The sequence below is a fragment of the Carex rostrata genome, chromosome 10 (assembly GCF_964058835.1).
Source record: "Carex rostrata chromosome 10, lpCarRost1.2, whole genome shotgun sequence".
In the NCBI taxonomy this organism is placed as follows: domain Eukaryota; kingdom Viridiplantae; phylum Streptophyta; class Magnoliopsida; order Poales; family Cyperaceae; genus Carex; species Carex rostrata.
In genome coordinates, this window is record NC_135927.1 from 4,661,140 (window position 1) to 4,680,746 (window position 19,607).

At 31.7% G+C, this 19,607-nt stretch overlaps 1 protein-coding gene across 1 annotated transcript; it reads left to right on the forward strand.

The window, feature by feature from the left end:
* The first annotated feature begins 5,170 nt into the window (after positions 1-5,170).
* Positions 5,171-6,758, forward strand: LOC144560594 (very-long-chain aldehyde decarbonylase GL1-10-like). Its single transcript, XM_078309834.1, has 5 exons — positions 5,171-5,501; positions 5,640-5,962; positions 6,093-6,240; positions 6,331-6,363; positions 6,610-6,758. Exons 1-5 carry the CDS (start codon positions 5,172-5,174, stop codon positions 6,640-6,642), a joined length of 867 nt encoding a protein of 288 aa, XP_078165960.1. The 5' UTR covers position 5,171; the 3' UTR covers positions 6,643-6,758.
* The last annotated feature ends 12,849 nt before the right edge of the window (positions 6,759-19,607 follow it).

The following is a 19,607-nucleotide window of genomic DNA, read 5'->3' on the forward strand; positions in this document are numbered from 1 at the left end:
TATTATTATTATTATTATTATTATTATTATTATTGTATTTGGGCACACAGTGCAAGGAGTACTGGATTCCGACTTGATTTATATCCGATATTACACCTTGATTTTATTTTGGGTTTATTTCGCATGTTGGCATAATAGAATAATCGCATCATGGCATCATTCAAAAGTATTATAAATTCTATTAGCTATTGATATAGGTTCACACATGTGCATATTTTAATTGTATTCATTTTATAAATAAAAGTGCTTTGACCGTAGAGGATCCCTGAGGGGATAATTCTGGGTCACATACTGGGCGATTCGTCGCTCACCCACAAGTTGTTTCGGGGGTTTTAGATACAGGTTCTGGCGGTCCGCAGCAGGAGATGTCAAGAGCTGTCCTCGAGGGCCACACCACTTGACCTAGTTAGGGTTAGGTTTTTTATTAGATTTACGAGTCTCGTATTTCCTGTGTTATATATACGGGCTCGATAGATCATGTATCCCCTTCTATAGATGGTGTTATTTGGATCCGAGATGGATCGAATTATATGTTATGTATGTGTATGTTTATTTATTTGCTATGTGACTGATGCTTGATATTTATATTATTTTGCTTCCGCTGCTGTTTGATTTATTATTTATGATTAGCCTTGCGTGCTTAATGATTAATTAAGCACGAGGCGAGGTTGATCACACCTTAATCCAGAATTCCTGGTTTGAGGTGTGACACATACACAGAAAGAGCACCTAATAGGCCACATAAGAAGCTGCAGGGAGTCGACACCCGTACTAGTATTGACACAAACAAATACACAAGTTTGATGCAAGAAGGTTCATATATATATACTTGTTTTGATTTTGATTCTACTTGTTTAGTGGCTTTTGTCTTTTATGCATATTAAACAAGCTCAAGTGTTATTTTAACTATTGAATTCAATTAACAAGTTTGCTTAACAGCTCTTTTCCCTTCTTCTCCTTTTCAGATTTGGAACCTGATTTCTATTATCAATCATTCCTATTACTGTAATTGCTTGTGTCAGGCTGAACTGATATAGTTTGATATGCATGCAGTATCATTGACGGAAACATAAGCCTTGGCCAACTGCCAAATGGAGCCCTCAACACCCTTTGTTGAACCAGGATGGGGCAGGCTGAGCTCAATAGCTACCCAGGAACCATGCATGTGATGGGACTCTCGAAAAGTAAAAGAAAAGGATTATAATCATAATTGGGCTCTCCAATAATGGGGAAATGGGGAGAGATGCATGTGATGGGGCAGGCTGAGCTCAACTGACAAAACGAGTAAGTAATTATGGGGAGAGATCAACAATTGAATTATTTTATTTTTGGAGCATTATAATTTGTCAATCAAAAAATGTAATACGGATACAATTTTGGGGTTCTTTTTCTCGCAAATTTTTTTGTAATAAATTCTAAAATTTATAATTATTTAAATTATGTCATTAAAAAATGTAATACGTATACAATTTTGAGGAAAATTCTCCAGTCATTGGCATGCAAAAAAGGGTTAGCTACGAATTCGTTTCTTTTGTTTTACTCGAGATATTTATTATTTTTGTAAGTAATATATAAAGAGAAATTAAAAAATTAAAATCCACCTGTCTCCTGTAATTATGAAAATATATAAAGAGATATTTATTATTTTTGGCGTGAGGAAGAGACGAAGAGAGGATCGCCTCTCTCTCTCGCCTTAGGTTTTCGCCAGGAGAAAGAGAAGGAGAGGGGTTGGGTCTCGTCTGGGATTTTAATGGGAGGTCTCCAGTTTACCAAATTAGATAAGCATATGTAAAGGGGGCTTAACTGGACGTGTCATGTTCTACTGTTTTTAGATCTGAACATGTGAAGAGGGTCGGAGAGGTCTGGGGCGTGTAATTGGAGATGTCCAGTTCTGCGAATTAAAACAAAAATGTAAATGGTGCTCAATAGGAGATGTCCAGTTCCGCATTTTTTACATCTGATCATCTTGATTTCCACTATTTTTGAAGGAGATCGGAGGGTTACAAACGCGAATTAAAACAACCCATTAATTTGTGAAATAGCATAGCCTTACTCTATATATATATATATGTGAGGAGGGATCAAGTTACAATAATTTTTGAGTTACAATAAGTTACCACAACTATTTTCTACATTTTCAAAGTTCAAATCATCGATCCAAACCGTTAGATGTGATCTCTACAATAAAATGTGCTTGGAGACCAAATTTTATATTTTTTGGAATTTTTTTACTATTTATTAAGATGGGTACAAAAACTAGTCAGATTCAGACCATTGAATTTTGTACCCATCTTAATAAATAGTAAAAAAATTCCAAAATATGTAAAATTTGATCTGGAAGCACATTTTATTATGGAGATCATGTTGAATGGTTTGGATCGACGGTTTGGACTTTGAAAATGTAGAAAATTATTGTGGTAACTTGTTGTAAGTCAAAAATTATTGTAACTTGATCCCTCCTCTCTCTCTCTCTATATATATATTTATATATATAGAGAGAGAGAGAGAGAGAGAGAGATGGGCTATGGTGCATTGCAATGCATGAACCCCCTTATGCATTGCACTATAAATCACAATTTAAAGTCCAAACGACCGATTCGAACCGTTAGATGTTTAATCCATATTGAAATGTGCTTGGAGACCAAATTTTATATTTTTTGGAATTTTTTTACAATTTATTAAGCATTTTTGAAAATTGCTGTTTTGCTGTGAACAGTAAAAAAACAGTAAAATTTTCTGGACCATCAGATCAGCGACATTCAAAATTGCTTAATAAATAGTAAAAAAATTCCAAAATATGTAAAATTTGGTCCCCAAGTACATATTAATATGAAGAACAAGATGAACGGTTCGGATCGGTCATTTGGACTTTAAATCCATAATTTATAGTGCAATGCATAAGAGGGTTCATGCATTGCAATGCACCATAGCCCATCTCTATATATATATATATATATATAAAGAGAGAGAGAGAGAGAGAGGTTGGCTACTCTACTTACATAAGCATATGATGGTATATGTTTATAAGTCATTTTTTTGTTTTCAAAATCCAAAAGGTCGATCTAAACCGTTAAATGTGATCTCTATATTGAAATGTGATTGGAGACCAAATTTTATATTTTTTTATTTTTTTTTACTATTTATTAAGCCACTTTGAAAATCGTTGATCCAACGGTGGCTTAACAAAACAGTAAAATCAGAAGCCACCGTTGGATTATGCTTATGTAAGTAGAGTAGCTAACCTCTCTCTATATATATATATATATATATGAGGAGGGATCTGATTACACCCTTTTTTGGTGACACCAGATTACACATTATGTTTACAAAGTCCAAACAGTCGATCCAAACCGTTCAACTTGTTGGATATGTTAAAATGTGCTTGCAAATCAAATTTTATATTTTTCTGAATTTTTTTACTATTTATTAAGATGGGTACAAAAATTCAACGGTCTGAATATAGCGATTTTGTCAAATACTTAAGAAATAGTAAAAAAATTCCAAAAAAATGTAAAATTTGATCTGCAAACACATTTTAACATATCCAACAAGTTGAACGGTTTGGATCAACTGTTTGGACTTTGTAGATTTTGAAAATGGAGAGTGTAATTCAGTGTCACCAAAAAAGGGTATAATCGGATCCCTCCTCTATATATATATATATAGAGAGAGAGATGGGCTATGGTGCATTGCAATGCATAGGCCATGGTGTGCATTGGACCATAAATCACCGATTCAAAGTCCAAATGACCGATTCAAACCGTTCATCTTGTTCTCCATATTAATATGTGCTTGGAGACCAAATTTTACATTTTTTGGAATTTTTTTACTATTTATTAAGCCACTTTGAAAATCGCTGATCCAACGGTGGCTTCTGATTTTACTGTTCCAAACAGTCACCGTTGGATCAGCGATTTTCAAAGTGGCTTAATAAATAGTAAAAAAATTCCAAAAAATGTAAAATTTGGTCTCCAAGCACATATTAATATGGAGAACAAGATGAACGGTTTGGATCGGTCATTTGGACTTTGAATCGGTGATTTATGGTCCAATGCACACCATGGCCTATGCATTGCAATGCACCATAGCCCATCTCTCTGCACAAAACAGTAAAACCGTTGGATTAGCGATTTTCAAAGTGACTTAATAAATAGTAAAAAAATTCAGAAAATTATAAATTTTGGTCTCCAAGCAGATATTAATATGGAGAATAAGATGAACGGTTCGGATCGACCGTTTGGATTTTGAAAACTCGAATATTGAGCCGTAACATAGAGGCCACTATGCTATCCATAGCACCCCAGCCTAACTCATATATATATATATATATATATTGACTAATATGCTTTCGATAGCATATGGGCTGAAGTGGTACCGGTCCAAATTTGAAATTTCAAAATCCAAAAAGTCGATCTGAACCGTTCATCTTGTTCTCCATATTAATATGTGATTGGAGACCAAATTTTACATTTTTTTTGAATTTTTTTTACTATTTATTAAGCCACTTTGAAAATCGCTGATCTAACGGTAGCACTGTTTTGTTAAGCCACCGTTGGATCAACGATTTTCAAAGTGACTTAATATATAGTAAAAAAATTCAGAAAAATGTAAAATTTGGTCTCCAAGCACATATTAATATGGAGAACAAGATGAACGGTTCAGATCGACTTTTTGAATTTTGAAATTTGAAATTTGGACCGGTAGCACTTTGGCCGAAGTGCTACCGAAAGCATATTAGTCAATCTCTCTCTCTCTCTATATATATATATATATATATATATATATATATATTATGTTTCGATTTCACTGTATAAGTAATTTATAATTAATTATATTCAATCAATTTTGTACTATTCTTATCTTTGTAAATAATTTAAATTTAAATTTTGAATGTACAAATTAATAATTAATTGCAGAGTGATATTAATTTTTGAACATATTATAAATTGAATAATTTTATGAATATAATAAATATTTATATTATGTACTTAAAAATGTAATTTTGTACGAAATTAAACTGTACCATGGCGCAACAGTTTGGATCCAAACTCAAAATTTTAGTTACTTAGGGGATCGATTCAATTTCCCTTTTAAATGAGGTAAATAGAGTCTCTATAAATAATAACAAGTTTGGCTAGCCAGAGCCAGACACCAAAAGCTTGGACAATCTCATGATATCTTACGGCACTATAGCGGAGGCTGAGGCGGCGCTCGGTCGGAGCCTCACCACTGCAGAAACACTCTGGTTCAACTACTCAGCTACAATGCCAGATTACCTTCTCTATTGCTACAACTTCATTTTTGTTTTGGTGGTTTTCACTCTAGTTCCTCTGCCGATTGCACTTATCGAGCTGTTGGCCCCGCGTGCAGTTGCACCGTATAAGATCCAACCGAAGGTTAAGCTTGCTCCTGTCTCCTTCTTCCAGTGTTACAAGGATGTCTTTCGCATTTTTCTGCTTGTTGTCGGCCCCCTCCAACTCACCTCTTACCCCACATTTAAGGTTAGAATTATCAGATTTTTTTTCTTAGTTTATTTTCTTGAATTATGATATTTCCTTCCTGATTCAGTTAATACAAGACAAACAGCAACAAAATAATTAAATCAAGACTGACGTGCATCTCTAGCTACTTGAATGCAGTTTGTCGGGATCCGTACTGGCTTGCCGCTCCCCTCTGTTGGTGAAATGGCAGCTCAGATTGTTGTGTACTTCTTAATAGAAGACTACGGCAACTATTGGCTCCACCGGCTTCTTCACAGGAAGTGGGGTTATGAGAAAATCCACAAGGTGCACCATGAATTCACAGCCCCGATTGGGTTTGCGGCCCCCTATGCTCACTGGGCTGAGGTGTTGATTCTCGGCATTCCCACATTTACGGGTCCAGCAATTGTTCCATGTCACATGATCACTTTCTGGCTCTGGATCGCTCTTCGTCAGTCCGAGGCAATTGAGACTCACAGTGGGTATATATATATGTGCTGTTTTTCCTTCTTGAATCCGAACCGCTCAATATGATTTTCATATTAGAATGTGCTTAAAACTGAATGAAATTGACTACATATTTCTTTTTCTCCTTTTTTCAAAAATAAACAGGTTTGATTTCCCTTTTAGCCCGACGAAGTTCATACCATTCTACGGTGGGCCCGAGTACCACGATTATCACCATTTTGTAGGAGGGCAGAGTCAAAGTAACTTTGCTTCTGTCTTCAGTTACTGTGACTACATTTACGGGACTGACAAGGCTAGTTGTTTCTTTCATTACAGTTTTAGGAAGCTTTTTATGTTTGATTTGGAAATTTGCTTGGTAAATAATAATTTTTTTGTTTTTCAGGGATATCGCTTCCACAAAGCATACCTTGCTAAGGTAGTTACTCCAAATGTACATTTTTTGCTCTCTTCTGTTAACATCAACTATTGAATTTATTGTATTTTTCTGAACCAAATTGCTAATCTTAAAGGCTATGGGTAAAACCAAGACCTTGCATCTTTCAAGGGATTGTTAATTTTGTGTCATAAAATAATATTAGTACATATTCTTTCTGTTTCCCTTGAATATATGTTTTCTGACCTGTTCTGCAAAAGTTGATGAATGTTATTTGATTTGGAACAGCTGAAGAATCTAGATGATGCCAAGGAGGAATAGCAACAAAATGCTGATTATATTAATAAGTGCATCAGATCTGTGGTGGCCATTTGTTCGTTTTGAGAGTGATTTAATGTTACCAGTACCATGAATAAGTTAACCTCTTCTTCTTTTTTTATGGTCATGTCGAATGATGCTTTTCTTGTCATATATTTCATAGCATCTTGTTTTTTCCCTTAGTGGCTTAACAGATTGTCATATAATTAACATCACCTAGTTGCTTGTAGCAGCCATGGAGTATGAACCAGTGCTTCTGGTAACCACATGCTGTAAAAAATAACTTTTTCAGAGTTAACTAAATGATTATATGCTGGATTAAACTTTTTCGCAATCAAGCAATCAACACATTATATTGTTTAATCGCATAGTTTTGAATATAGAAGCTTTCAACAGGTCGTTTGTAACAGACAAGCTGATCATTTAATGAAAAGAATAATATAAAAAGGGGCATCGGCCACTCAATGACGTCATCTTTTCTGTCACATCTCAAATCAGAAATTTCAGATTAAGGTGTGATCATGCCTCGCCTCATATTTATTAATCATAAGCACGTAAGCTTAAATAAACATAATTAATAAAGAAAGCGAAAGCGTGAGTAATATCCAAAATAACACAGTCATACATCCATCACTAACATACACATACAAATATCCATACAGTCCATATCAAATAAAATAGAACATAAGCTAAGGCAAAGGGATACATGATCTATCGAGTCTTATATAGGGGCTCGTAATCCTATCCAAAAGGGTCCTAAAAATAAGTAATAAAATGAGGTGGTCACCGGGGACAGCTCCTGGCAACTCATGCTGCAGATCGCTAATCTCTGTATCTAAAATCCACGAAACAACTTGTGAGTGAGCGACTAATCGTCTAATATGTGATTCAGAATTATCTCTTCAGGATCCTCTGTATATGATCAAAGCTCTTTAAGTTATAAAAAAATTTATGTACAGTCTTTAATGGTAATTAATATGCACATGAGTTACTTTAATACCCTAACCAAATAACTATTTAAGATAAAAATATATTTATAATTGATTGAATGAGCCCAAAAAATCATGAAGAGATAGATGCACATGAAAACGAAAACAGGACCCCACTGTCAGGACCACTGACATCATGTCGCCTATTTAAATATATCATCATTGTCATCACTAGCTAAGTAGCTAGATTGTTATAATTTTTTATATTCTCCATCATTCAAGTCGGCGTGGGCCCCACTGTCAGGCACACCACCGCTGCTCTGACCCTTCTGATTGCATGAATCAGGAAGTGCTATAAAATAATTGAATCCATATGATTGAATGAAGCTTACAACAAATTATTATACTAAGAATTAAATAGTTAAGTTCTTAAGCTTATTGTATCCAACAAAATTTCAGAGAATTAAGAAAAATGCCATAATCAATCAGAAAGGGAAAGACAAATTAAAGGAGGAATTTTCCTCTCCAAGATGAAATTTTTCAAAAGTTTTTTTCCCGTCACATAGATTTGGATTAAAATAAAATTTCGAGTAATAATCAATTTTTTAATTAAGTAAAATGGAAACCTTAGTTAACTTTATCTTGTTTCTATCGTACGTCTTTCTTCAACATTGTTATTTATTACCCTAATAATCAATTTTTTAAATTTAATTTTCATCGGTGATTGGAAGAGTTAATTATGAGTAAAAAGCCCTTATTGTGAAATATATATAGAGAGAGAGACAGAGAGACGTTGGCTAAGCTCAAAACATTTTTTTCTAGCTCCCGGAACAAATGGCTCGGTTTTTCGATTTTCAAAGTTCAAATAATCGATCCAAACCGTTATATGTTCAATCTATATTAAAATGTACTTGGAGACCAAATTTTAAATTTTTTCAAAATTTTTACTATTTATTAAGATGGTTTGAAAATCGTTATTTCTATTAAATTTCTGCACTATTAATGAAAAACAACGATTTTCAAACCATCCAAAATTTTGACAGTTTACTAGAAAGTGAACTGTCTAAAATCCGAGTGGTTCAGTAGGAACAGTAGGAAATCCAGCCTAAACTCTATATATATATATATATTTTTTCTCTCTCCTTCAACTCACAATTCACTTGACTCAAACAAAGTAAACAAAGGAGAAAAGAGAAAAGAGAAAAGAGAAAAGAGAAAAGAGAAAAAAAAAAAAAAAAAAAAAAAAAAAAAAAAAAAAAAGGAGAAAAGGAGAAAAGGAGAAAAGAGAAAAAAAAAGTAAATTATTTAAATTAGGAGTTTATTTTTTAAATAGTAAATTACTCAAAAATATTTATCATTTGACAAATGTAATTTGTTGACAAAATATGCATTTGGGTTACTCATGATCATACCTTTGAAGTTGTGAAAGATATAATTTGAATGGATATAATTACGCGGAACCAATATGAATTGGATTTGTGTGCCCAGATCGGCAGCGGTAGAGGTACCAATTAAATGTTACTTAAATAATCAGAGGGGATGGCAAGTAACTTGCAAGATTTTCAAAGCGTCTAAGATACCGGTACTTAAGCTCTATGTAAAGCGAGTTCTTGTTGAACCCAGGTTTGACAAGTTAATTAGGTCAAAATTCTGGTTATCACAATTCGAGCTATGACAATTATATATGAGAGCAGAGGCGGAACAGGAGGCCTTTTTTTGATAAGTTTGGGGGGTGCCACATGAACATTACTTCTTTGATGCACAGTAGATCCAGTAAAAAAATCAGATTTTATGGGGGGTGTCTGGCCCCTGCTCGCACCCCCTTGGTTCCGCCTTTGTATGAGAGCCACAATTCCAAACTGTCCCTGATTTTACCTCCAAATTATCTATTCATGAACTTGTGAAAGTCAAGATTATAATTTCCTTTTTGTTCCTCCTTCAATTATTCACTGTTAATATGTAATTTTTTCTCATCTGTGTATGATATATCGTGCATGGTCGTATTTTCTATACTAGTGCTGTGACAGTCTATATTTAATTGTCTTGTATAAAATATCAAATAATACTAAAACCGCAGGAATCTGATAGGCGACTTCTCAACCATTTAAAAAATACTATCGATAAATTGATGGATCATAATGTCAACAGCAACCGACGCTTGAAACACAGATCTTGCAAATCTTTTTGTGATACAGCCGTTCTTGCTGTCACTGACTCATGTGTCATGAGCTTCCTAAACACTTTTATATTTTTTTGGAAGCAGATCACCTGTCTCCCGGGGTGCAGGAAAATCCTGCCCCCTCAGTCACTGCGGGGTGGGGCCGGGTTTAGGATTTAGAGGTTTAGAATTTAGGATTTAGGGTTTAGGGGGTCCACCAACAGTGACTCTGGGGGCAAGAAATTCCTGCTCCAGGCGGCAGACGATTCAATCTCTATTTTTTTTTTCGTGGCATTAAATACCCTTTTCCGAACTAAATGATAACATCGCATTTAATGTGCAAATAAAATACAGCTGCTTTATGTTATTGGGATCTCGAGAGGCCATGAAATAAGAGATGGAGATGGGAGCTTATGTCAATTTCTCTTCAAGGATTGCATACAATTTTATGTAATGATATGAAACTACTTGAAGAATAAAATTAACATAAAATTTAATGTGTATATATTTTAGTGCATTAATTATATGATAATTAATCTTATATAATTATGTCATAACTTACAGTGAAGATACATATATTTGAACTTTTATTCGGCTATGTTAGGAATTCAAAACTCGAACATAAACAATTCAAATTATAATTATTCAAACCCGATCTGCACAAATTAAAAAAAAAAAAAATAATCTGACATTCAAATAACTGTATCCAGATCCGTTTAATACCCCAAAAAAAAAAAAATCTAAACCCACATGATCAACTCGTATAGGCATTCAAACCCGATATTAAATCGAATCCAAAATGAATTGATCCAAAACAATCCGAGTCCAATACCTATACGAGTCTTTACCCCCTAGATACCTGAGGTGCAATTTAAAATAACGGATGATCCAAATTATTTCCAACAAGACCAAAGTCAATCTAGTACCTATTAAAACTACAAGGGACTTGCTTTGAGATTTGTACCAAGTTAAAATAACAGTTCGAATTTATCACTTACACCTCATGTATCTGGGGTGATACAAATTCTACCTATATGAATCTGAAAGTAGTACAAATCTGATTTTATAAGACATAAACATAATCTGTCGACTACACCGCAATAAAACTGGCCCTAGTATCAAATGGGCCTAATTTAGGCAAAGCCCAACAAACAGCAGAAATTGAACCACACATACAAAATCAAATTGCATCATTAATTGCATTTTTAAAATAGTAGGCTTAGAGGCCCAAAATCAAATTGCACCGTGAGTGATGGAGAATATCAAATACTAGAACAATCTAGCGATGACAATGATGATTGATCTGAGTAGGTCCTGACAATGTGGGCCCCACCGACTTGAGAGTTAAATTAGGTTGTTCACTGGACCGCATACGCATATCCGGTTCCTTGACCGCATAAAATTCAACGGTTCCTTGAGTAATATGGTATGTTGTTCCCATCTATTAATAGGTTCCAGAGCACTTTGTTTTTGTTGTTTCAGAGAGTTGGGACTAAAATATTCATTGATTATAAGTACCGGATGCACTTTTTTCTTTCCTTCACGTGGCTGTGCCTGTCTTGCTTTTTGCTTAGTGACGTCAGGCCCAAGAGCACACATAATAGATTGATTAGTATTTTGGGCCAACCAATGCAATTCTGTTTGATTTAATAAATTTTTGGGCCAAACTTCAAAACACCCCACTAATGATTTTGAGTGCTATTCACATAAAGCTAACAGAGCACTTCACTCAAATAAAATACTTCAAGGATTTTGTATAATTTTCACATTTGCAGGCTTATATATTTTTGTATTTTCTATTATATCTATAATATTATGAGATATTATGTTATATTTTATTTTATCACTCTTTTTAATCCGCATATATAAATCCACATAAAAATCCGCATATGCAGCCGTATACCGTATATGCGGTATGCGGTGACCTTCCGCATACCGCATAGAAACTGTATTTTATAACACTGGTTTTATATGATAGTTGTTTTGGTTTTGGTTTTGGATTCTTGTTTACCAATTAATTCAATTTAACTGTGATATTTACTGTCTAGAGGCTAGAGCTTTTACATTACTTAATTACTTTTCCTTATTAGAACAATTACCTTCCAAGTTAAATTTTCTGCAGAGTGACAATTAAATGATTTTTTTCTTTCTAATTTTTCATTTTGCACTTATTTACTCTTTTTTATAGGGATTGTTCATGTAAATGTATAAATTCTTAGATCTAGGGCTTTTTTTTTGTAGTTAGTAAAATGGTTGTAATGAATGTGTTCATATTTATTTTTGTAATGTAATTGTAAATGTTGTTTATATTAGTAAATAAATGTAGTATTTTTTATGTGTTGTGTATGAGTTTTTAATATCAATTCAAATCTAGGATAACCATATTTTTTTTTTAAAAAGTAAGAATCATACATAGTTTTATATTAAAACTGTGTATAATTCTTATATAATATAAAAAAAAAACGTATATAAATATTTTGCGAATAAAAAATAGCATTGTTTTTGGAGAAGCATTGTTTTTGGAGAAACACATATGGTTCTTCAACCTTGTACAACTTACTGGCACTTTCATACATCAGATACGGTTACATCATGATGAACATTTTGGATCGACTATTTGGACTTTGGAAATATAGTGTGTAATTCGGTATCACCAAAAAAGGTTGTAATTGGATCCCTCCTCCTCTCAAAAAGCAAAGTACAAATATATAACAAGTGGCTATATATTTTGGATAAACCACATCTTTGTTAATTAATTTGTCAATTAATCAAATTTTATTTTTTGTGTTTTGTTTGAATAGTGTTTCAGCAATAACAAGTTCAAAAGTGTTGAGCATCATGTTTTAGCAAGCAAAAGAGGACCCAGGATCTCTGTTCCAGCTTTCTTTAATCCAGATTCCGATTCTGACAAACCTTTTGGCCCTCTGAAATTGCTATTATCTGATGAGAATCCTCCACTGTACCAGGAGTTTCTTATTTCTGATTTTTTCAAGACCTACCGCTCAAGGAAGCCCCATACTTCTGCTTTAAGTTATTATAAAATTTAATATATTTAATAAATGTGGCAATCAATGTGATATATATTTATCAAAACAAAAGAAATAAACTCTTAAATATATATTGTTTACAAGTTAGATATATTGGCCATCATTTTTTCTTGTTGCATCAAAATAAATACATGGTCAATATTTAATTTCTTTATTTTGATTAAATTTTACGTTGATTGTCATAGTTGTCGAATTATTAGATTATCAATAAATGTCTTTGCTTAATTAAATGACTATGTGCTAGAATTTTGATTCCTCAATGGTTTAGTACTTAAGCATCAACAGAAGCCATCTACATTATATTGGCAAATCATGTTGTTTTTGTTGAATTATAAGCTTAATTTTCTATAATAAAGTTAGATTTAGTTAGAAATATAAATAGAAACCATTTAAATTGTACAGTGGATAAAATTTGAGGCTGATTAAAGATAATTAGTTAATTTGCTTATTTTCTAAACAATTGTGATAAAAAAAAATGAAAGTATACATTGAAAGGCTTATATGAATTAGATAATATATGTGCTTGAAATATTAATTTAGGCAAACTTATGTGTGTCATATCTTGGAATGACTTCTCTGGATCAATTTGTCCTGTAAGAAAATGGCAACCTTTTTTAAAAAATTTATTATAGATCTCATCAAAGTTAAATGTAATATTTTCACACAAAAAATGCTTCTCATATAAAAAATATTTACCAAAATGAGATAAGCACCGGCACTTCATACCTATAGTAATTGTGGCCACACAAGAGGTATGATCGTCTTCAATATATAGCCAAGCTAGCGAATGTGAAGTTATGTGCTAATGGTTCTTAATATAAATAAAAGTAACATATAAATCACACTTATTTTGATCCGATTATTTTGTGTTATTCATATTTTTACAAGTTATTGTAGAAAACCAACAAAAACAGAGAAAATGATATGATTAATTTATATTTAGCTCTATTATTTTAAATATTAGTAATTATCCACCAATAATAAAGTATATTCCTTGTGATGAAGAGGTTATATCCTACATAACCGATGAAATATTTCAATTACATTCGGCTAGATTGCATTATTTTTTACAATAATGGCCTATTACAAAATCTTAAAAAAATTTAAAATATATTTGTAAAATATAAAAATGCAAATTATATTAAATTCAAGAAACTCTGAATTTATAAAATGTAAAGCGTTACCATTGGTTCGTTCTCAAATCTATTAACAATGTGACATTTATATTAATTATTAATTTTTTTGATAACTTGAGTTCTACTACCAATAATTAAAAGGAACAAACTTCAAATTTAGGATATTTTTTAATTAGTTTATTAGTTCTAAATAAAATGAAAGTTAACATATAAATAAAATATCTCGTATACTATTATGAGGATTTTCTCAAGACCTACCGCTCAAGGAAGCCCCATACTTCTGCTTTAAGCTATTATAAAATTTAATATATTTAATAAATGTGGCAATCAACGTGATATATATTTATCAAAATAAAAGAAAAACTCCTCAATATATTATTTACAATTGTTAGATATATTGGCCATCATTTTTTCTTGTTGCATCAAAATAAATACATGGTCAATATTTAATTTCTTTATTTTGATTAAATTTTACGTTGATTGTCATAGTTGTCGAATTATTTGATTATCAATAAATGTTTTTGCTTAATTATTAGTCTTTGTCTAGAAATTTGATTCCTCAATGGTTTAGTATTTGTGGATGACTGAAGCCATCTACATTATATTTGTGAATCATGTTGCATGTTTGAATTATAAACTTGATTTTCTATAATAAAGTTAGTCTTTTTAGAAATATAAATAGAAACCCTTTAAATTCTACAATGGATATAATTTGAGGCTGATTAAAGAAGGATTTTCAAAGGGTAAACGTTAGTCAAGATCAAGGTCCCGTTCCGAAATTTTTATTTTTACTATTTTGAAAAAAAAAATATTAAATCAAATAATCACCCTTTCGTCAGAATTTCATGTTTGACACGATCGCAATGAGAAATTACAGACAAAAATTGGTTGTCTACAACTTCACGTTGAGGACACATTTCATAGTCCAATCCAATGATTTCCTTAGTCAATCAACACTGAAAATTAAAGTTTTGAGAAAACAAATATGAAATGTGTCTTCAACGTGAAGTTGTGGATACCAAATTTTTGTTTGCAATGTCACATTGCAGCTATATATGTCAAAAATAAAATTCATACATCTTAATTTGTAGTTCATGTGAGCTTGTTAATATTCTTTAGTCAATTTTGCTTATTTTCTAGACAATTGTAAAAAATCAAAATATACTTTCAAAGGCTTACATAAATTAGATCTTATATATGTGCTTGAAATATTTATTTAGGCAAACTTATGTGTGACATATCTTAGAATTAAAGACTTCTCTATCTGGATCAATTTGTCTTATAAGCAAATGACAACTTTTTTCTAAATTTATTACATATCTCCTCAAAATTAAATGACTTGTTAATTAATATTTTCACACAAAAAATGCTTCTCATATAAAAATTATTACCAAAATGCGATAAGCAGTACCGGCACCACATGCATACCTAATTGTGGCCACACAAGAGGTGTGATCCTCCTCAGCATTAATTTGAAGGTAGCATGGATATATAGCCAAGCTAGGGAATGTCAAATTATGTGTTGTTGGCTCTTAATATAAATAAATATAACATTTAATCGATCACACTTAATTATTTTGGTCCGATTATTATGTATTATTCATATTTTTCTAAGTTATTGCAGAAAACCAACAAAATAAAAGAAAATTAATTTATTGATTTATTTTTCGTTATATTAGTTTAAAAATTAGTAATTATCCACCAATAATAAAGTATATATATTCCTTGTGAATTGGATATGATCCTAGATATTCGAAGAAATGGGCAAATTGCATTCTACTGGTTTGTCTTTTTCCTGACAAGCATTAGCTATTACAAAATTTTAAAAAAATATTATAATATATTTGTAAATATAAAAATTAAAATTAGATTAAATCTTAATAATTCTGAATCTGTAAAATGTAAAACATTACCGTGGGCTCATCTTGAAATCTATAAAAACAGGATAATAATTATATTTATCATGAATTTGTTTGATAACTAACTCCAGTACCAATAAGCTATCCCACCTTTAATGACGGAACAAATACTCCAACAAGTTATCCAACCTCGCTTCTTTCCATTTATATTAAAAAGTGGAAAAAAGGCTATTGGATCAAATTTATATTTTTTAATTAGTTTATTAGTTTCCAAAAAATGAAAATTCACATATAAATAATAAATCTTATTTGAACATTATTGTGTTCGATCTTTTCAGATATTTAATCTTATTTCTTCTGTTTTTTTAACATAGATTTGAAAATGAATTCAATAATTTGAATCTGCATAATATGTACACGTCATATTTTTTTATTTTGCACAAATAATTCACGATAATCTACAAAGTAATATATAAAAATCTCTATTCATTAAATTTTTTAATAATCATTCACAATGTGTTGTAAAAAGTTTCAGCATATATGCATATCAATGCTGCATGAATACAGTCACAGTTATCGTAGCGGATACAATATGGATACGGTAATTTTTAAAAAATCTAGAATACGATATGCCTATTATGCATATATATATTATTTTAAGAGAAAATTATATATATCCCCATCAAAACTTGTCTTTTTAGAAATTTTTACCAATTGAAACTTAAAATTTAGTTATTTCCCCATCAAAACTCAATTGCTTTATTTATATCCCCATTTCTTCATTTATCTATATAAATTTTAAAATTAATATTACTAAAAAAAATAAAAAGATGATTTTGTCCTTCATCAATTATTGTGCTAATCCATCCTCTTCATTTCTTTCATGCTACCACTAACGTATAACGCTCCCCCTTCTCTTTCGTTCTCTGCACAATCCAACTATCCCGATCTCAGATTTGAACTTTTTCTTTTCTTTTTTCTTGAAATTCAACTGCAAACTTGTTCTGGTCTTTGGGCACAAGAAAACTTATTCTGGTCTTTTTCAATTTCCTGTATTCTAACTGAGATGACTTAAGGTTGTGTGAAATATCACAAGAATATTGCTTTAATTGCTTCAAGCATTTCAATTGCTTTAATATGACTTGTATCAATCCACCGATGTAGTGTTTTAATGAACCAGTATTAATCAATCAATTGCATAAAATCAGGCTCCAGCTCAATTTATGAGTAAAGGAAAACTTACAAAAAAAAAAAAATTGCACCAAATATTTAATGTGTACACCAATATACCAGTATCTGGTACAGTAAATTGTGAACAATTTATAAAGGAAATCTAAAGTTTTTGTTTGAGCTTGAAACAACATTTCTCAAGAGCCCCAAAATCAGAAATATAATTGTTATTACTCCAGCCTATAGCCATAAATTTTCACTGCAAACTTTCCTAACAATGTCAGTATACCAGTACCAAGAATGCTTTTAGCATCAAATAAAAATAACTCCCTTTAAACAATAAAAAGAATCATATCAGATTTAGCTTCTGGTTAGAATGAATTTCAAACAGAAAAGTAAGTAATCGAGCCAATTTTAGAGAAATTGAAAGAACATGATATTGGCGTAAGCCAATTTAAGAGGTGAAAACACACAAAGTTTTATTCAATAGCATAGTCCAACTAATTACCACTACTACAGAATAAGTGATTGTACACGGACATAAATAGGAGAGCTACACGGATTTTCTACCGTGTGGAATGTGAGGGTTTAGAAATCCCTAAATATTTACACACAGATATTTACCCGTGTGCGATTATCGAGAGCTACACGGATTATTACATAAACAACCGTGTACAAACGCTTGCCAACGTCGCTCTCAAAATAACCGAGCTACACGGATATTTACATAAACAGCCGTGTATGATTACTCTTTCTACGCGGACATTTAGCTAAATATCCATGTACGATTACTCTTTCTACACGGATATTTAGCTAAATGTCCGTGTAGCTCTCTTATTTTTTTTATATGTTTAAATACCTTTCTACACGGACATTTAGCTAAAAGTCCGTGTACAATTACTCTTTCTACACGGATATTTAGCTAAATGTCCGTGTAGCTCTCTTATTTTTTTTTATATGTTTAAATGCCTTTCTACACGGACATTTAGCTAAATGTCCGTGTACAATTACTCTTTCTACACGGATATTTAGCTAAATGTCCGTGTAGCTCTCTTATTTTTTTTATATGTTTAAATACCTTTCTACACGGACTTTAGTTAAATGTCCGTGTAGAATTTTTTTTTTTTTCAATTTTTTTTAATGTTTAAATATCTTTCTACACGGACTTTAGTTAAATGTCAATGTAAAATTGTTCCTTTTTTCCCATTTTTTTTGTGTGGCTAGCTTCCAATTTTGTTAGCCATTTAAAATTAGAATTCCAAAACAGAGAAACATTAAACAGAGGTCTTTTAAACTCATAATTCCAAAACTATACAACAGTATAAATAATTTATGTACACTAAATTATACAAAATTATACAAATCCATATTGAGCATTACAAAATTTAAATTGAAACTGCCTTGTCCACATACATCTGACATCGTCAATTTGCTCCTTGATGTAACACTTTTGCTTTGGTCCATACTACAATTATAATTTGGTATTAGTTAGTAACAAGAAAAGGTAGAAGATTACAATTCATGCAACATATATATATACAAAGCCTTTTGTACATGCAATCTCATGTGATAAAACATAACATATACTCCTCAGGATCCAATACAATGTTTGTATAAAAGTTATATCCTTACCACTTAGTAACCACATGATCAAGCTTTCGCCCAAAATTCGGTAATGGGCTCAAATTGCCAAAACTCTTGGTTATGATCTAGTTTGGACCGAAATTTCATACAAACTAAGGCATATTAGATCCAACATATCAAAAAAGGAGCACCCATGTGATCCATGACATGATGCCTCTTGGTTAAAGGTCTCCAACATATTGCATCTCCAATAAGAATCCATTGATCAACATATACGTGCATACATAATAGGGAATAAAAATTCTCCTTTAAAATTTTCATCCAAAATTATAAGAAAATATTTATATATAAAATTAGTTGAATCTGTCTAGCTTTGATACCAAATGATAGTCTTAATAATTCATGACGTGTTTTGCAATTAAAAAAACACAAGCAATCCAGAATCTGTAAATTCAAAATAAAATAGCAAAGTAATTTAAATCTTACAGTTCTGAAGTGCAGACATCTTTAGGCGGAAGCGTTAGTACTGATCTTCAACGGTTTTTCTCAGATCTGATGATGGAGACCTTAGGCGTTTTCTTTACTTCTCACTTTCAAAAAATGGTCCACATTACACTAATTATTTACATTATCTTAACAAATCAAGCATGCATGCATTAATTAATAATTGACCTAAATAAGCAATAATAAGCTAGTAACAGAAAAGAGAAATATATATATATACATGACTAAGCTTAGCAAGATAGAGAGGAGAAATACAAATTAACTTCAAAGATCTCAGATCCTAGCTCTTTGTGCACAGAAATCAGAATGACACTTCTGGAAGGAGAGAGAGAGAGAGAGAGAGTATTAATTGATCAAAACGGCGCTGCTAGAAGGAGGTCTTTTATATAACCAAAATCCTAGAATAACCTTTCTACACGGATTTTTTACTTAAAAATCCGTGTAGCCCTCTCAAGGCTTTCTATACTGTTATTTAAACAAAAAACCGTGTACAATTTTCACCTTTTTACACGGCTCTTTATTAAACGTCCGTGTTGCTCTCTCAAGTTTTCTACACTACTATTTAAACAAACATCCGTGTA

What these genes read in the sequence shown, in the direction of transcription:
- LOC144560594 (XM_078309834.1), top strand. Translation starts at nt 5,172, where the DNA reads ATGATATCTTACGGCACTATAGCGGAGGCTGAGGCGGCGCTCGGTCGG. An exon ending in CCTCTTACCCCACATTTAAG is followed by an intron (nt 5,502 to 5,639) that starts GTTAGAATTATC and finishes ACTTGAATGCAG; the next exon opens with TTTGTCGGGATCCGTACTGG. An exon ending in GCAATTGAGACTCACAGTGG is followed by an intron (nt 5,963 to 6,092) that starts GTATATATATAT and finishes AAAAATAAACAG; the next exon opens with GTTTGATTTCCCTTTTAGCC.